At 40.0% G+C, this 19,861-nt stretch overlaps 1 protein-coding gene across 1 annotated transcript in view; it reads right to left on the reverse strand.

Moving 5' to 3' along the window:
- DNAH11 (dynein axonemal heavy chain 11) overlaps window positions 1-19,861 on the reverse strand; it is a 404,290-nt gene that overhangs the window by 304,656 nt on the left and 79,773 nt on the right. Inside the window, exons 7-18 of the mRNA XM_077491239.1 lie at window positions 17,996-18,207; window positions 14,783-15,016; window positions 12,838-13,005; window positions 12,260-12,376; window positions 11,737-11,874; window positions 11,522-11,640; window positions 10,404-10,596; window positions 9,850-9,954; window positions 7,213-7,608; window positions 3,636-3,968; window positions 1,448-1,702; window positions 1,193-1,362 (exon numbers count right to left, since the gene is read on the reverse strand). Coding sequence (XP_077347365.1) covers window positions 1,193-1,362; window positions 1,448-1,702; window positions 3,636-3,968; window positions 7,213-7,608; window positions 9,850-9,954; window positions 10,404-10,596; window positions 11,522-11,640; window positions 11,737-11,874; window positions 12,260-12,376; window positions 12,838-13,005; window positions 14,783-15,016; window positions 17,996-18,207 — 2,440 coding nt within the window. The remainder of the gene's footprint in view (window positions 1-1,192; window positions 1,363-1,447; window positions 1,703-3,635; window positions 3,969-7,212; window positions 7,609-9,849; window positions 9,955-10,403; window positions 10,597-11,521; window positions 11,641-11,736; window positions 11,875-12,259; window positions 12,377-12,837; window positions 13,006-14,782; window positions 15,017-17,995; window positions 18,208-19,861) is intronic.

Consider the following 19,861-nt stretch of genomic DNA (forward strand, 5'->3'; position numbering starts at 1 on the left):
ATTTTGAGGGGACAGCAAATTTACAATGTTATACAAGTTGTACACTCACTACTTTACATTATAGCAAAGTGTAATTTCTTCAGTGTGGTCACATAAAAATATATAATAAAATATTTACAAAAATGTGATGGGTGTATTCACTTTTGTGAGATACTGTACATAAATAATATGGCAGGCCTGATCCCACACAGCGGCTGCAGATCACTGAATGTCCGCCAGCAACTGCCGATCATCGAGCAGAGAGGCAGTTGTAACCAAGGCAGATCGCCGTTCTGACAGAAGGGAAGGCATGGATCCTGTGTCTCTGCAAAGCAGGGACTAGGATCCATGAGTTCCCCTAGTAAAAACATCTCCCACAGTTTAGTAAAACACATTTTAGACACACAGTTAAACTTCTGAGTGCCCTGATATGTCAGCTAGGGAAGAAGGGGAAGAAACAGGAGTGGCAGCTGGGTCGGCTTTTACAGGTGAATACCAATTCCTGTATTTTCCTCTTGCAGCAGCTGAATGCTAGCGGGCGGTAGAGGAGGAGAAGCGGCCTTTCAGCTGCTGCAAGAGGATCAGTACCAGCTGTGGTGCCCCTCTCAATTCCGCACACCAGGCAGCCACTCCCACCCCCCCCCCCCCGGTTTCGGCCCCGCGCATCGCATCACAGCAGCTTATTAAAACTCTAATGCCATGTAAACACGACCGGACTTTCCGTCAGACTAGGTCCTATGGAATCAGTTCGTCGGACAATCCAATCGTGTGTGGGCTAATCGGATCGTTTTTCATTTTAAAAATCCGACGGACCTAGAAATAGAACATGTTTCAAATCTGTCCGAGGGACTCAATTGCTATCGGGAAAACCGTTTGTCTGTATGCTGGGCCGACAGACCAAATATTGGCTGCTGGCTATTGAACTTCCTTTTTTAGTCCCGTAATACGTCATCATGTTCAAAACGAACGGCCTTTCGAGCAGACTGTGTACGCGACATAAGACAACCAGTAACCTACAGTACCTAATCAATATACTTCTTTGAATAATGAGCCAACATATATTCTCCTCTATACATAACCTATCTGCTCATGGTACGCACTGGATAATATAGATATATAGGACTCAGGAGATCTCAAATAAGTTTTGGACAATCATCACCAAATTTCTTTGAGCATATGTAGACTGCATATCATCTTCCAAACTGCATATTACCTATCAACAACAAATCTGAGAAGATGCTCTTTAAACATCCAGCTCCACTTCCTTATTACGAGGAGCATGCTTGTTTTAAAAGGCTTTAAGTCAAGCTGGAACCAACTCTCAAAAACCTTGGTATCTTCAGAAGCAAAGATCCGGGTGTAAATATTTTCATAGATGTCAATCTGAAGCAAGTAAACATAAGTTGTGTTAAATGTGCTTTTCTCAAAAATGGGACAGTCCGTAATTCTGTAAAATACTACTTCTTGCCTGCTCTTTAAACTGCTCAATAGTAGGAAGACTTTCTGGGACCCCATCATCCTCATGTGCTTCAATTTCCTCAGATGTCAGCATGTGACCATACAGGAGAAACTGTTTCATGAACTCAGATCGGTCATCGGTCCACAGATAGGAATATGAATCATAGGAACTTCTGTAATCCAAGACTTTGCCAATGATGGTCGTGACTTTCTCCATAATTTCTTGCCGAATTTCAGAAAGGTCGGTCATCTCATCAAGGTCATTCTGTAAAAAACACGAAAATAATTAAACCCCCTGAAGACAATTTCAAGGCATAGTATGAGATTTAAAGATACTGAGTCATTCAATCTCAATGAAAATAAACTAATTCTTGTGTGGAGGAACATGTACTAATGCTATAAAGAAACAAGAAGTAGAGAACTGTAATTATTAACCACTTCCCGACCAGCGCACGACGATGTACGTCGAAAGAATGGCATGGGCAGGCATATTGGCGTACAGGTACATCCAATTCAATGCCGCCCTGCCATCGGGAGCGCCCCGGCGGCGGCGCGCTCCCGCGCTGGTCGGGACCCCCGGACTCGATTGGCATCCCCGCGATCGTCTCACGGAGCGGCCGAATGGAGGAAATGCCGTGTAAACAGCATTTTTCCATTCTGCCTAGCAACTAGTGACGCTGATCTCTGCTCCATGTGATTGGAGCAGAGATCAGTGTTCACTAAATGAAAGCCCAACCCCCCCACAGTTAGTAACACACCCCTAGGAACACTTAACCCCTACACTGCCACCCACTGGTTAACCCCTTCACTGCCAGTGTCATTTACACAGGAATCACTGCATTTATATAGCAGTGATTACTGTATAAATGACAATGGTCCCAAAAATGTGTCAAAAATGTCCGATGGGTCCCCCACAATGTCGCAGTCACAATAAAAATCGCTGATCGCCGCCATTACTAGTAAAAAAAAAAAATAATAAAAAATTATTAATAAAAATGCTATAAAATTATCCCTATTTTGTAAACGCTATAACTTTTGTGCAAACCAATCAATAATCGCTTATTGCGATTTTTTTTACCAAAAATATGTAGAAGAATACGTATCGGCCTAAACTGAGGGAAAAAATGTTTTTTTTATATATTTTTGGGGATATTTATTATAACAAAAAGTAAAAAAGAATGCGTTTTTTTCAAAATTGTCACCAAAGAAAGCTCTATTTGTGGGAAAAAAAGGACGTCAATTTTGTTTGGGAGCCACGTCGCACGACCGCGCAATTGTCAGTTAAAGCGACGCAGTGCCGAATCGCAAAAAGTGGTCTGGTCTTTGACCAGCAAAATGGTCCGGTCTGCAAGTGGTTAAACAACATCCAAAAGAATCTGGCTGTGGGTTATGAGAACTTGGATCTGCAAGCTCTGTTTTATGACTCTAATCACCTGTATGTTTGGAGGTTCAGTTGGGCATTGCAGAGGCATGACTGTTGTCCCACAGGACAATTATAACCTACTGTACATCTCCTGCCACCAGTGTTGCTGAAAAGCACTTCATTAAGAAATGTCAGGATGTACTCAATGGTTCCTGTGGACCTCCATTCAACTATCGGGCACAGTCCTCTTTAAAAAAACAAATGGAGGGCTGGAAAGAGCATGGTGAAGGGGAGTAGATCTGTGCAAACTTTGCAGTAATGTGAAGAGGACCTGTGCTGGAAGGTGAAGGACATTGAGGGTGGCAGGGTTGTGGGGCTGGAGTGTGGAGAGGACAAAGTGCTATGCAATCTCAGCAGCACTTTGAAGAGGAATTGTCCCTGGGGATGAAGAGGACATGGAAGGCAGGAGGGAGCATGGAAAGGACAAGTATCACTGTAAAAAATCGTAAGTGTTGTATAGAGGGCCTGTGCTGGAGAATCATAAGGATGTTGTACGCAGGAGGGAAAATGGGGAGGGAAATAGATGCTGTGCAAAAGCTGCAGTAGTGTAAAGAGGGCCTCTGCTGGAAGATGTGGAGGGCAGAAGGAAACACAGGGAGGGAGAGTAGTGCTATGTAAACTTTTTTTTTAACAGAAAGAAATAAACTATTTTTTTCATAGAGAAGTCAGACATTTTTTTCAAAAAGTGGAAAGCTAAACTTTGGCTTTAACTATGCATTTTAAATGTCTTGCTTTTGAATTTTATTGTAGATGCTCTTTAAAGTAAAACGTTTACCTGGTAATTGTCCACTCCAAAATGTTTTGCAATTCTTTTTACTTGTCCTGACATTTTAAATATGTCACCCAATAGCTCCTCCATAAGGTCATAAAGACCATCGCCATCATCCTTCTGCAGTGAAGGCTTAAATACAATTTCATTACCACTGAGTGACATTTGTGCCTCAAATAAAGGTGCCGGCTTTAACTTTTCATCTGTGTTCTGTATGAAGAACTCCATGGAATGCAGAATAGTGTTGTATAAGCCATCTATTACAATGTCATCCATGTATTCCACATAGATTTTCCAGGAGTCCACATCAGGAACAGCCTTTAAGAGTTTCATGTTATCCTATGCATGAATTAAAACAATACATCAGTTAAACCAAAAACCATAAGAAAACATAGTGTATATGTTATATGTTAACTCTAAATAAAAGCTCCAGAAATGTATGAACTAAAATGTAAACCACGAGCACTTGCAATTGCCTGCTGATTACCACTGCTTAATGTGCAAGGGTTTTCTTTATGGTCAATGTATGCAGTCTACGGTGGCAGACTATAAAATGTTCACCTTTGCTTAAAAATATATTGTGAACGTGCAATAACGTTCTAAGATTAGGTCACATGGTCCTGCTGTCTTTCCAAAAGAGGATTCTAGTTGCTGATGGTATGTAGGCTCAGTATGTGGTGAACATAATGGTGGATACTGAAATCTGCTATGTCTTTAGGGTATGTACATCCTGGCTGTATGTGTGTAGTGTTGAGGTATGTTCACACTAATGAATGGGATGCATTGTATCCACATTTGGGAGTTGTTGTTATGAATAATTTGTACATAATTCGTCTCTATTGTAGATGCAGATTACAAAATACAGAGTTTGACATAATATAATTACACTAAACAGTATGTTCAGATCAGAAACATTAAAATCAGTTTAAAGAGAGTAACATGTAATGGCACCTGTTGTCACAACAAAAATTGCCTATAAAACGTATGTGCAGCCAAAACTTATTTTTTGTAGTTTTGAATACAGTAGGGAAAGGTTAAAACTCAGTTTATTTTAATTTTTTTAGGTCTGTGCCCCAATGGGAAGATTTCTCTTCACTTCCTGTCCCCAAAACACAATAATATAGCTCTACAGATTAAAGGTATTTGCCCTCTTAGACATCTGTCACCAGAACATGCATGTCCATTGAAAGAGTTTCACTCACCTCCTGTTCTGATGACAACTGCAAATTTTGAATTTCCAATTATTGTTTAGATCAAATAAAGAGGATGAAGCACCCTAGCAGTGACACAGATAGTGAAAATAATTTGCCAAGGGTTCTAATTCTTTCCTACACTATCAAAAATAACATACAAGCTTTGGCTGTACATAGACTAAGTCAGGGGTCAGCAACATGTGGATCACGAGGGGCAGCGGGAGCGGCATTTAGTGGTACCGATCCGCTGTATTTTCCTCCTGCAGACGTTGTAAGCTGCCTTTCCTCCTCTCCCTCCCACCAGGATTCAGCTGCTGCAGGAGGAAAGGAGATAGTTGCCAGTAAATGCCGCCCCTCCTGTCCCTGTTCCTCTTCTTTCGGCTGCCTGGTCCCCCTTCCCGCTCCCCCGTCTATTCTCCTGTCCTACTGACACATCCACTGCCCTGCTGACACGTCAACTTCTCTACTGACATTGTCCTCCCTACTGACACTGTCCACTGCCCTACTGACACCATCCTCCGCCCCATTATCCTCTGCCCTACTGACATCATCCACACACCGTTCACTGCTCTATTGTCTCTCACTGTCCACTCTTAAGGTAGGGTAAGTTTATATCTTTACAGTGACATTTGTTTTATTATATTTTTCAAAATTTTCCTTACTATTTAGTTAGGAATTCCTGGTTAATTTCTTTACAAAATAAGGGCGCCAAATCCTGGTGGTCTTTGATCTTTCATGTTGTTCAGGAAGATCTCTGCCTCTCAAAGGTTGCCCGCCCCTGCTTTAATTAAGTGACCTACATTGAGCACTCATTATTCTTGACCCCTGATCTAGCAAACACTACAGCCCTTACCCAGTGGTAAAGGAACCCAGACAGAGCATACATCCCTTAGGTCTATTCAGAGCAAGTTAGAAATGAAAATTATTTTCCTTACCATGGACATGAGAGCTGCCATGGTCACATTAAGACCCCTTTCACACAGTAGCACGACCGGGTTAGCAGTAAAGCGCCTCTAGTTTTCTGCTGCTAGCGGGGTGCTTTTAACCCCTCGCTAGCAGCCCATGAAAGGGTTAAAAATGGCCCATTTTGCAGAGCTGCCGAAGCACTTTACAGGCGCTTTGTCAGTGCTGCCTATTCATTTTAATGGCAGGGCATTTTTCCCAAACCGCCCTAAAGATGCTGCTTAGGCTTTCACACTGAGGAGGCATGAGAGGCATTTTTCAGGCACTTTAGAGGTGCTATTTTTAGCACTAAAAACGCCTTCAGTGTGAGACCCCTTTCACACTAGGGCGGTGTCGGCGTTAGCGGTAAAGCTCAGCTAGTTTTAGTGGGGTTTTACCACTGCTATAGCAGTGCTTTTTGGCCACTAGCGGGGCGCTAACGGCCGAAGAAAGGGTTAAAAGCGCCCGTGTTGCAATGGGCAGGGCGTTTTGGGAGGGGTATATACACCGCTCCTGCACCACCGAAAAGATGTTGCTTGCAGGCCTTTTTTTCCTATCCTGCAAGCGCACCGCATAAGAGGCGCTTTTCAGGCACTATTTCTAGCGCTAAAATGCCTGAAAAGCATCCCAGTAAGAAAGGGGTCTAAAGGTTTACAAAAAAGAGCTCTGACCTGTCAGTACAATTGGTCTGCTGTTCTAGTAAATAGCTAACTAAACTCTCAGCCCTTGTACACGCAGTCGGACATTCCGACAACCAAATCCGTCGGATTTTGTCCTATGGATTTTGTCCAAAACTGTTGCATACACACGGTCGGACAAAGTTGTCGGAAAATCCGATCGTTCAGAACGTGATGACGTTATTTCGTTACGACGGGACTACGTTCAAGCTAGTAGCCAATAACTTTGATGTAGGAATTTGATCTGAGCATGCGTGGCACTTTGTCCGATCGGAATTCTCTACACATGATCGGAGTATGTCCGATCGGAGCATTTTGCCGGAAAATTTTACCAACAAGTTGGAAAACTTGGTCATTCGGATACTCCGACGGAATCAGTCCGATGGAAACCACACACAGTCGGAATATCCGACAAAACGGTCCGATCGGACACATTCCGTCGGAATCTCCGACCGTGTGTACAAGGGCTCAGACTTTTCAGAAGGCATTTCACTGTAGCCAGCGTACACAAATTTAAGATTAATCAAGATATTAAAACAAAACAAAAAATAAGAATAGTAGTGACACAATTAGGTTAAATTAATTTTCCTATGACTGATCCTCAGTTTTCGTTTTCAAAGGATAGAATGATCTTGTTTACCTAACCAGCAGACTGTCTACCTCTGAGATGGAACTTCTGGCTCAGTAAGTGACCCTCAGTCTCCTAAAAAAATTAGCAGGCTTTTTACAATATATTTTAATAGTACAAAAAAAAAAACATAACTCAGGTACCTCAGCCAGGCTACGTAGTTTATATCCATCTTCTTGAAATAATTTGTATTTTTTGTTTACTTGTTCACTTTTGTCCTCCAAATTGATCAAGGCATCTTTTTTGTTGTCCTTTCGGGAAAATAAAGCCTGCTCTGCCCATGTAGTCATGATTTGCTGCATTGTGGCTATATTGTCCTTGGACTTCTGTACTCTTCTCTCCAAGTCATACACTACGGATTTTACTTGAACAATATAATCCCAACAGTCATCACGATTCCATGTATAGAATTTCTCAGCATCTTTTAACTGTTCATCGATGGCCTCCATGTCTTCTTTAATTAAGGGGTATTCTACTTCTAGCACAGTTTGCTTTAGTTTATTGTACCACTGTACCAGAAGGTCCAAACTTCCAATATACTGTAAAAAAAATATCAGCACAAGAAGCAGTTATTACATTTATCTATACACATTTACTAACTTTTCTGCTGCCTCATATTTGGAAAAACAATGGGTACAGCAATACACATTAAAGAGCATGTGCAGAGCGCCTCCTAGGGCTCTGTTACATAATTACATAGTAGGTGACGTTGAAAAAAAGGACACAAAGTCCATCAAGTCCAACCTATGTGTGTGTGATTATATGTCAGTATTACATTGTATATCCCTGTATGTTGTGGTCGTTTAGGTGCTTATCTAATAGTTTTTTGAAACTATCAATGCTCCCCGCTGAATCCACCGCCTGTCCACTCTTACAGTAAAGAACCCTCTACGCAGTTTAACCCCTTGCCATCTGCAAAATGGTTATGTTATCCTGATCGGACGTCATGTGTACCGTGTACTGTCAAAAACTGTCCGGCCATCAGATAGTGTTCGCCCCGTACTACGCAGGCACAGCACTTGCGCAGTACAGAGGAGAAGGAGACTCCGAAAAAGAACGGCGCCTGTGCACTGAGTCCAGGTAGAAGCCCCACCGTCCAAGTGGACATAAGGTAGCACATAGTAACAGGGTCGCTCGCCACGCTTCGGGCATGGTCTCGCTTTGCTCGGCTATTTTTAATTCTAACTCTATGTCCACTTGGATGGTGGGGCTTGAAAATGGACTCACTGTGCAGGCACCGTTCATCGTCTGAGACCTTTGACGTCTCCTTGTCCTCCGTACTGTGAAAGCACAGTACAGGGCGGACACTATCCAACAGGGGACAGTATTCAACACATCACCGGCACGCACCTGTGGGGGCCCACAGCGAGGCGATCGGAGATGCTGTGTGTCAGTCTGACACACTGCAACTCCATTCGGAGTATGAAGCCTCTGTACCATTCCTGTTAGTAGACTATGAGTAAAAATTAGGAACAATGGTCTGGCAATTACTTGACCGAGTTCCCTAAGGACCCACAGGTGCAAGCCATTTGGTCCCGGTGACTTATTAATGTTAAGTTTCCCAAGTCTAGCTCTAATTCTGTCCTCTGTTAGTCATGAGGGTGCTTTCTGTTGTGCCATCGGAATAAACACTGCAGTTATGGTTACTGAAACCCCGATTCCTTCGTAAAGACTGAGGAGAAGAATAAATTCAATACTTTTGCTATCTTTGTAAACAGATTTCCGTTCTCATTCTTTATGGGGCCAATATACTGAAGCTAATTGACCTTGGATCGCTGTTTCCTAAATTACCCCTTATTTCCACATCTTTGATAAGGTCTGTATTGTTGGTAATCAGTAGGTCTAGTAACACTTGGTTTCTAGTTGGTGCGTCTACCATCTGACCCACGAAATTGTCCTGCAAGACATTTAGGAACTGGAGAGCTTTAGACAAATGTGTGGTTCCTTCCGCCCAGTCTATGTCTGGATAATTAAAATCCCCCATTATGATGACACTTCACATCCTTCCTGCTAATCCAAATTGTGATAGGAAGTCCGTCTCCCCCTCTTCCCTCAGGTTAGGGGGCCTATTGCAAACTCCCAGTATTATTTTGCCCTTAGTTTCATCCTTTTGGAGCTCTACCCATAAGGATTCCACCTCCTCCCTAGGCTCCTTTAATGATGTCATCTCTCACATCATGTTCTATCAGCAGATAGATTTGGGACAGAAGGGGAGGATCATAAAAGACAGGTTTACACAGCCTTTTTACACAATGCTGAAGATTAACCACAAGTTCCACAGTGAGTATAACAAGCATGCTTTACTGCATATACAGACTGATTTTACTGTTGGCTACAGATATCTATAGACATTACATATGTATACACCGCTCCCAAAACGCCCAGCCCATTGAAATGAATGGGCAGTGCTAAAACGACTGTAAAGCGCCGCTAAAACTAGCAGCGCTTTACCGCTAACGCACTCCCGCCCCAGTTTGAAAGTAGCCTAAAGGTTTTACATGAATCATTAAAAGCTGATCATTTTAAGTACCCCTGTCAGTGGTAATTGGCTTGTCGTATCCCTGTAAACTGATACATATGGAAGAGAGATTGTTCTTTTGAAAAACAACAGACTTACTGACTGGATCAGCAGATAAAAATAGAAGAAAGCCTAAAATAGAAAACTAATGGAGCCATCAAATCTAAGAATTGGTAAGCTGCAATATAATAAATGTTTGGTTATGGGTTTAATACTGCTTTAATAAGAACAATACACACTGAGATTTCAACATGAACCTTACCTTGTGTAGCATTTCTTTCTTCTCGAAAATTCCCAATGCAGCCTTGGGTATATCTAAATGGTTTAATACCTGAAAATATTTCACTTCTCTTAATACTGCTACTAGCTGCAAGAAAATACACAGAATATGATAAATAACATTTTATGTAGTGCTCTTTATCACTTCCAATTTGTATTTATGACTAGAATTATAAAATGGCAGTGCTGCTATTACACACAACAGGTTGCTGAACTTTTAATGCACAGCCATAGTCATGTAAGGAAATTTCTTGCACTCAGCTCCAAACTAGATAATACAGTGGACTGCTGCAGCCTCATGGAACCCAGACACTGGGTCAATAATTGATATAAACCAAGAAAGGTGTGCTGTCCCTTTAAGTGTATAAATGGGTGAATAAGTGCAATAAAGCAATTATTTGCTTATTTTGCGATTTCATATTTGCTTTATTGCACTTATTTATCCATTTATACAATTAAAAGGGACAGAACACCTTTATTAGTTTAAAGCAGTCATAGTCACCGAGTCAAAAATGTTAAGAAGTTATTAATATGTACCTTGGGGTCAAAATTGACAGAGAGAAAGCCATCTGCAGTACGTCTAATGAGTGGTTGGTCTAGATTGAACATACAAATGTCATCAACCCCAGATATCCACTTTTCATAGGCCAGTTCCTCATGATGGTCCAACTCAGTCATCATCTCCATATATTTCTGATAAATGGATGAGGCTTCTGAGCTTTCCACACTTCTACAAAGGTAAAAGTTATAAAGACAAAAGACAAGATTTTTTTTAAATGTTCACTTCAAAGAATTACAAATAGCCATGTCTTGCTGCTGTCAGCTCTGGCACACAGTATATAGTATGATTAAAGCATGCATCAGTTATCTATAATTTTTATTTCCATTACTTGAGAACTTAAGATAATAATTCCAGATTGCACTTGCAGCATCACCTGCTGTTGAAATCTGGCATTACAGATTCTATGGTCAAATTCCACCATTTTTAAAGAGATTATTATATGTGAATGGGACTGGATGTAGACTTTTGTGTAAACTGCAAACCAAGAGAGGAATTTAATTTCATTTTTCTTTCTTTCTTCTTGCAATTGTATATAATGTCCTTCTTAATCTTTTAAAGCAACCTGGCAAGTCGGAAAATAAATCCTAGAGCCAGCACCCTGCAATAGAACGATTATACTCACCTCTCTAATGACCTGCATCTTCTACTTTAACTCCGGTCCAGAACTCCAACCTCTGTCAGAAAGCAGTACATGGATACCCATGTGTATCGGCCATATGCAGAGTCACATCCCCAATGCAGCCAGGGTGGTATAAACCTCATAGTAAGCTGGATTATGGGAGGGGGCACAGGGCTTGGATCGGGTATTGAGAAGGATAACTATGTAGGGAAACACAGTTCCTCAGGTTAACAAGATGCAGATAGCCAAGGTGAGAAACCATACAGTAGCAGGAATAATAATCTTGACCTGTCTGGTTTAAGATGTGCTTCACACAGTGGCAACAAGTATTTTGAGGAAATCAAAAGAGAATGGTATGACGATGATGATGAGGATGGGTATCTAGGAGTCTCTGCTGGAAAGATGTTCATTAAACAGTACAATATAAGTAGTACACAAAAAACTGCACTTATATTTAAGAAAACACACACTCACTCATGTTGGATAAACCTGAAATTGGACCACATCATTTGTATCCGTTCTTTGAGCTCCTTGGTCCACTTCAAGATACCAGAGATGAGTGGCATGTTTTTGTGTACAACACATGTTTCCATCTACACAGCAAAACATAAAACAACACAATGATATATAATGAGATGTCGCACATTATATTTTTTTTATAGAGAGGCAAATGTACCTTTATACTGTACCTGTTTAACATGCTCATCATATAATATCTTACACTTATCCAGCTCCTCACTGAACATTTGAACAAGTATATAATAGTTGGGACTGAAGATATCCAAAATAACCTGTCTTTCCAGAAAATATCCAGAGATTGCCAGCAACTGTAAAAAGATATCAACTGATAAATAAACAAAACAACATGCTAATGTAAAATAATACATTTGAAAAATGCTGTTCTAGAGAGTACCTGAGCTCCCAAACTCGGGGAACTATACAATTGACATACCAACTTTAGCTGGAAAGTTAACATCTTACAATTCCCTCCGTGACACCCGGTCCTCATCATTGGCTGCTGATTAAAGCACAAGAGGTGGCGGGCTAAAATGTCATCTACCTAGCTGAAGCTGGTAATTGCAAAGGAGGGCACCCTGGATTTCAAGGTCAATAGGGTGCCACTAAACAATTTGCTATCACACCAGTTCACCTTTCCAATGAATGAATGTCTCTGTAAAAAAATATTTGAACGATACAGAAAAAGAAGCATACCTTAAAGGCTGATTCCAAACCAGTACAGTCCTTAAATGCCAAACATATCATTGTTGCAATCTGTGTCTCTAGGTCCAATACTTTAGCCTTGAATGCAAAGTAATCATTTTCAAATTCCTGTAATGAATTACAAAATGCTTAATGCGTTAAAACTTTATAAATTGGTGATTACATATTGTATGATATATTTTATATTGTTTTGTATTAGGGTGGCCATGCACATCTTCATACACAATATGAGCAAATAACAGGAAAGGACGGTTGGAAATGCTCATAATCATAAGCAGTTAAAGACATCAGCTGCATTTATCCTGCCATGAAGTCTAGGGGACACCACAGTGGGTCCTGGCAGTATGGCCATGTGTTTGAAGGCAGGAAGATGTCTGGGTGCCCATATGCCCATCATCATAGATGGCTAAGATTGGGTATTTCCAGAATCATTAGAATGGTGTCTGTCCTACACCTTATTCACAGTTAAAACTTTTTCCACAGTACATTCGTTCAATAACAGTATGACAGTTTTTAGCTACAAAAACAATAGCCTAAAACATTGGTGTTTCAGTAATGTGGAAGCATACCATATTAGTGTAATCTGTTGGATCGTGAGCACTTTCTTTGAACACTTTGCATCTCTCTTCAAATTCTTCCTGAAGATGTGTAACCTGTTCGGTCAGCATGTATCCTTTACTTCCTCCCAATTCTAATTTTTCTAGTTTCTGAAATTCTAAGGTAGTCCGTAAAACATCCTAAAATAATAAAAAGTTAAAACAAAATAAAAAAAAAACTATATAGGAGCCCCAAAGCAGAACATTTTTTGCTTCCAAGTCCAAATTCCAGACCTGCAGGCCATATTCTGCATGTGCTCTTGACATTAGGACATCTTTCTATTGAAGACAGCATAAGAAAGCATAATAATCTACTAATGGAGCACATATAATGCATGGCTTCAGGAAGGGACATCATGCATTACATGTACTTTGACAGGATATATGATCATGGTTTGAGAACACCTGACCATCATAACTATCTATATGGCCAACGTGGTCTGTAAGAAAACATGCACCAATGGAACAAGCGTCAGACTACATGATCCAAGAGCCAAAATTAAATGTATGGTTTGCATAAAAAAAAAAAAAAAAGTATCAACCTATTTTGGGGGCCATAAAAATCCTATCCATTAACTAACTCCGAGAACTAGAACAAAACAAAATATAATATAAATGCAGATTTTACTGGTATATTCATAAGTCTGACAACATAAAAGATTATGAGTACCATAGAGTAGTACATACATGCATATATACATACATATAAAATATACATATGCATGCACACAGAAAAATTATTTATCAGATGGTAAGTGATAGTGTGGAATAAATCTGGGAATTATTATTATTTTTTTAAATCACTGATCACCAGCCATTACTAGTAAAACATATTAAAAAAAATTAAAAAAAGTCTATAAAAATATCCCAAAGTTTTTAGATGCGGCAACTTTTGTGCAAAGCAATCAATATACACTTATTGGGATTTTTTTTTACCAAAAATATGTAGCAGAATACATATTGGCCTAAATTGATCAGGAAATTAGATTTTTTTCTTTTTTACTGGATAGGTTTTATAGCAGAAAGTAAAAAAGATTGCTTTTTTTTCAAAATTGTCAGTCTTTGTTTAAAGCACAAAAAATAAAAATGCAGAGGTGATCAAATATTTCCAAAAGAAAGCTCTATTTGTAGGGGAAAAAAAAGACAAAAAATGTGTTTGGGTACAACGTCTCACGACCACACAATTGACAGTTAAAGCAACGCAGTGCCGTATTGCACAAAATGCTCTGGTTAGGAAGGGGGTGAAACTTTCCGAGGCTTAAGTGGTTAACTTGTGTCAATATCAAAAATACAAAGACCGCACAGAGATCCAGGCTGAAACAAGGTATACTATGGTAGAAATAAGGTAAAGATCAGCAGCAAGCAGACCACATGCAATACTGGGGACAAGCTTTTGCTGCTTGCCTATTTTGTGCACAGATTTAATATATATATAAAATTACATCATTAAAATTATATGGATATAAAACCTTTCTACCAATGTCAGAAAAAATGTATAATAAACATTTAAAATCATTTCGTTATATGCTGTAACTTCATATAAAGTATAAGTATAAAGTACACAAATGCTCTTCAGTAAGAGAATAGAATAAAATTTCAGAAATAACAGAAAGTACAAATGTGTACAACAGAATCAATTTTGTAGGACTGAAAGCCTTAAAGTAATATCTGTCCAATTAAATATAATTGTTGTGGTCACTAACTGTGTCACATGGGAATACTTATGGTAATAATTATAATTATAGCCATTAGAAGATTGTATTATTTTAGGGAGAATGTATATCTTAGGTAAGCAGGGAAAGTAGTGTTTTCCTTGAAAAGCCCTGTGCAGGTCACCTCATTTGCAATTCATAGCGCTCCACTGTAAGTATTTATAGTTTTCAACTCTGAAAAGGATACAATTAGTAGAATTAAATACCTCAATCTTCATTAGGCGCTCAAGAAACCTGTCATATCTTGCAAACACCAGTTGAGATCGGAAATCCCAGGGTTTGAACTCATTGCTATCTCCATAGAATGACCCTAGATTGCTTCTGTGGCTTTGAAATGAATGTTTAAAGCTCTTGAGGACGTTCACAGCGATTTGTACATGCTCCAGAGCTTCCTCTGTTTCCTCCTTGAAAAGATCTTCCGGAGAAAGATACGATTTTGCCTGGAATTTAACAAACGATAATCAAGCTTCATGCTAGAAATGTAAGAAAAGGGGTCATGCTCTGTCAATCAACAACATTTTATTAAACAGGACTCTGATAACAAACTCACTGCTGAATGGACTAACAATAGAATTTATCATTTGGGCAACCTAAAATATGTTCAATTGTTATAGCCAGTTATAATGCAAACTTTTACACTAATTTGTATAGCAATTTTCAGCAGTGACATACAAGGCAACCTTGGAAGAAGGCTAGGGGCTGGTAGATGTCCAGGTAGCCCAGCTACAACTTTCACCTACCCACAACTATACAAGGAAGAATGTGTATGTGCATTTGTAGGCAGTTGATGTTTGATGGGGCAGGTCATGACAGTACACAAAATGTAGATGGGGCAGCTTCTTTGTGTCGACTGCAAGCCTTATCAATATTAATTAAAGATGCCATCTTCACTAGAGCCCATGTCTGCTTGATTTTTTTCTATCCCTGTGTAACTAGTATCCAGTCGCACACAAGGGGTCAGTAATATCATGAGCGTCTCGACTACTAAGTATTCCTGTGGGAATTTTTTTTTTATAGAATATATACTTACCTTATTTCTGTCTTCTGCACACCGAATGCACAGGTGTAAAAGGTACAATTCATCCAGCGAGAGCCTGAGAATGAACAGGATCCCAAATCTCAAAAAAAAAAAAATGATTCAGCATAGTGCAAGACATAGGGTTTACCAGGAATTTCTCTGGAAGAGTAGTGATGTCATGCCAGAAGACAGTGGCTATGTAAGTATTTATTACAACTTTTTTTCCCCATAGGTATATTTTTGAACTTCTATTAGACTACATTTTATAAAGGGGTTGGGGTCCAGAGATGATGATCCAGAGATGATGAATGGAATTTGCTTTCTCCTGCAAGGCCACTTGCAACCATTGGCAAGCTGTGCATGGTAGCCAATCAGCTTCAAACTTCAGCTTGCTTAATTAGGCTTTGGCAATAAAACCTGGAAGTTAACTGGTTTCCTTGCAGAGCTGCACCAGAATTTGCACTCTCCGGTTTTAGTAAATAACCTCCTAAGAAACACTGAACCATACAATGCCTGGTGTTCAAAATTTGTGACGCCTGTCAAGCATGATAATTTAATATCTATGAGAACTTAAAAAAAAAAAAAAAAAAAAAAATCAGGGAACAGACCTGGCCATCATTTCTTAGAAAAAGGTTGATTTGACACGTGTTTTCAGGGTAGTCTGCCAATGCATAATCATGTTTACTTGTACTATGCATCCCTACATGTCAATGGACCTATCTGCAATGCAAAATAAATGACTCTGCTCGTTATCTCATTATTATAAGATTCCATGAGCTCATGCTCAATGTCTGGTCTGTCATATTTTGCTGTGTTGTCCCATTCCAGCCAGTTAGAACATATTCTGATGCATATATAAAAACAAAAAGTAATGTCCATTACTGGAAATCCTTTCTTGTATGCCTTATTGCAAGAATGAGTAATACATGAACCACTAAAATTAGAGGATAGTCACCTGGTCCTGCTGTATGGAATGTCTATGCTAAACTGGACCTATTATAAACTATCATAAAAAGGAAAAGCATAAACTATCATAAAAGTTCATGCTAGTAAGTAAATGCCAGCATTGCCCAATTACATTAATATTCTGCGCAAAAGATGACTTCCTCTTGTCTTAAACAAAACATGCATCACTTAAAAGCTAGAGTATCCTAGGTCACATTGTCTTCTGTTACCCATGAACATTGCTGCAAGTTTAACATATGAGTTGTATAGGGCATTTTCAAGCACACAGATACTGTTTGGGAGACTATAGTATAGGAGAATTAGCAAGGCACAGCGAGGAAACACAGGATAAGACAAGATAATGTTCTTTTACATGTACAGCTAAAAGATTTAAAAAAATGCTCAGACTATAGAACTATGCTAAATAATTTCAAGAGTCAAGTTTTTATTTCCATTCTTGTGCGTCCAAGATAATAGAGAAGGTTGTGCACTGCCATTTCTTACTCCATTCAGCACATACTAGATTCTTGGTTGATCTTTATACTTCACCTTTTAGTGAGCCAATGATCTAGATCAGGGGTCTCCAAACTTTCTAAACAAAGGGCTGGTTAACAGTTTGTCACACTTTAGGAGGGTGGGGCTGTGGCCAGTTGGAGTAGAAAATGCCCCAGTATCAGAGGGTGTAGAAAAATTCTCAGGCTTAGTGGTCAGAGGGAGAAAAAAATGATATAGTGTCCGTGGATGAATGGTGCCCCATTGTTGTGTTCAGTGGGGGGGGGGGTTATGACTTGTCGTCGTGGCAGTGGAAGGAATAGTGCCCCATCATTGGTGTGGGTGATAGTAAAAATGCCCCATTGTTGGAGTGAGTGGGAGTGGGAGGAATAGTGCATCATTTCATTGTGGGTAACTGTGTAACTGTGCCTTAAGGGCCGCATAAAGGCAAGCAAAGGGCCGCATTTGGCCCACGGGCCGCAGTGTGGAAACCATTGATCTAGATAACAAGTAAGCAACAAGTAATGGCAAAAAATCCCAATTCTACTGTTGTTGTTCGAGTTGGTGACTTGCTAAGTAGTTTAGCAAGAAACTTTTAATAATGGCAGTTCAGGTTATGCCCTTATGGCAGATTCCATTTATTTCTCTCAAAAAGGTCCATATCAATTTTACCATCCAGGCTCATTCAAATTTGACCCCAGGTAAAAATGTGCAAAAATTAAGTGCTAAACAAGCAACAGCATCTCTAGTCAGACACCTGGAGTAAGCAAAAGTCACTTGCAAATACTCAAAAGTGCTGCCATCAGCGTTTAATGCAATTAAAGTAGCTGAAACTTGTTCCTACCTGGTGTATAATGAAACACTGTGGAAAATTACTCTAACCCTCATTTTCAAGTAAAAGAAATGGAATCAGTAAAAACGGTATATCTTTGTCTTCTAGGTATATAAAAAGCATTCACACTACCTGATCAATAAGCATGTTGCAGAACTCTTGTAGCAGTACAATGATCCTTGCAGGGGTACAATAGTAAGCGGAGTTACTCCAGATTAGGCAGATGGTGTGGAATAGTGGTGGGATGAAGGTATGGATCTGATGGAAGTCGGTCTCTTCTATTAACTTTATATGCGGTTCTAATGTTCTCAGGTACAGATCAATGTCTTCAGCTTCAGTAAGCGCTTATATAAACAAAGATATCATTATCATACACCAGAAATCTTGTAATTACAACATTTGAAATATGAACAGATGCTTACCTCATGCATTTAATTTAGTTTGAAATGTTTTTTTCTAGCTTCCAAAGGGTAGGGAATCTGATCCCCAAAGCTTGAACATTAACGTACAAGTGGACTTCCAGTTTAAAGTGAACATAGTGATACATAAGCCCATTGAAGTAACTAGCTTCAGGTGATGCACAGTGATGAATTACATCCTCACACATAAGTTGTACCTGTTTATCTGCAGCCCTCTCTTCCAACACATTTTACACAGCATTTATTATCTCCAGAAGGCAAGGGGGCAGGTCCGATGTCACACATTGTACAGCACAGAGCTGAGTGTATTCTGACACCTGAGTGGAGGGAAAGAACACATCCCTTCTACAGAGTCTCACTGGGAAACTTGCAGCTAAGATTGTCAATCATCTGCTGTGTGATGGGGGGAGGAAATGAGCCAGCAACAAGGATTGCTTGGTATCTAGAAAAAATGTTAGAGAAGTGACTCATGCAGATAGGAGAAGAGAGAGAAAGCAGGCAGCATCCACACTACGTGTGCTGGACTGAGGCAAGTACACATTACATGAGGATATACTTTGTTAATTTTCATCATAGAAGAAAAGCCCCTGTCCCCTGCCAGCATGCTGTAGAGAAGGCCCATTATCTTAGTGTCAAAGCAGTGATTTATTTGCAGAGGTCCAACATACCCTCTGCTAAAGCTTTACTATCAGCAGGGAGCATGAGTTACGTTGATTGCAGAGCTATTTGATTGATACAGCAGGGGGCATATCGGACCTTTGCAGAGAGATCATTGCTTAGACAGTAAGTGAGGGTCCTTCCCTAAAGCATGCTGGCAGGAGAAAGAATTTTTTAACTCTAAGGCGAGGTTGACATTAGATGCGGTGCAAATTCATGGCGAATTTGCTGCAAATCAGCACTGCATCTAAATCACAAACCTGTTCATGCAAACTGATTGCGGAGTGTATGTTAAGTTAACGACACCCCACAATCAGTTTGCAAAATCGGATTGCATGGGTGTGAACACCCATGCGATCTGATCTGGTGGGGACCAAAAAAAGGGTCCTGCACAAGTTTGGTCTGAATGCGATGCAATTTCAGCCAGTTTGTATGACAGCAATGCAGTGCGAATCACATTGCGAATCACATGCAATGTCTGGCATCGCATCAGTATGAACCAGAAATTAACTGTAAGCCCTTGTACACACGGTTGGATATTCCGATGGAAAATGTCTGATCGGACCATGTTGTTGGATAATCCGACCGTGTGTGGCTCCATCGGACTGTTTCCATCAGGAATATTCGACCGACAAAGTTTTAGAGCTGGGATATAAAATTTTCCCAAAACATGGTCCGATCGCACTTTGTCCGATCGTTAGTAGAGAATTCCGATCGGACAAAGTGCCACGTATGCACAGATCAAATTACAAGACCAAAGCTATTGGCTACTAGCCTGAACGTAGTCCCGTCATAACGAAATAACGTCATCACGTCCTGAACACCAGTTTCGGACAAAATCCGTCAGACAAAATCCGACGGATTTTGTTGTCGGAATGTCCGACCGTGTGTACAAGGTCTAAGACTTTGCAATGCCTTTTAT

The sequence above is a fragment of the Lithobates pipiens genome, unplaced genomic scaffold, assembly GCF_037356315.1.
Source record: "Lithobates pipiens isolate NorthernLeopardFrog02 unplaced genomic scaffold, aLitPip1_a1.2 Scaffold_19, whole genome shotgun sequence".
Taxonomy (NCBI): domain Eukaryota; kingdom Metazoa; phylum Chordata; class Amphibia; order Anura; family Ranidae; genus Lithobates; species Lithobates pipiens.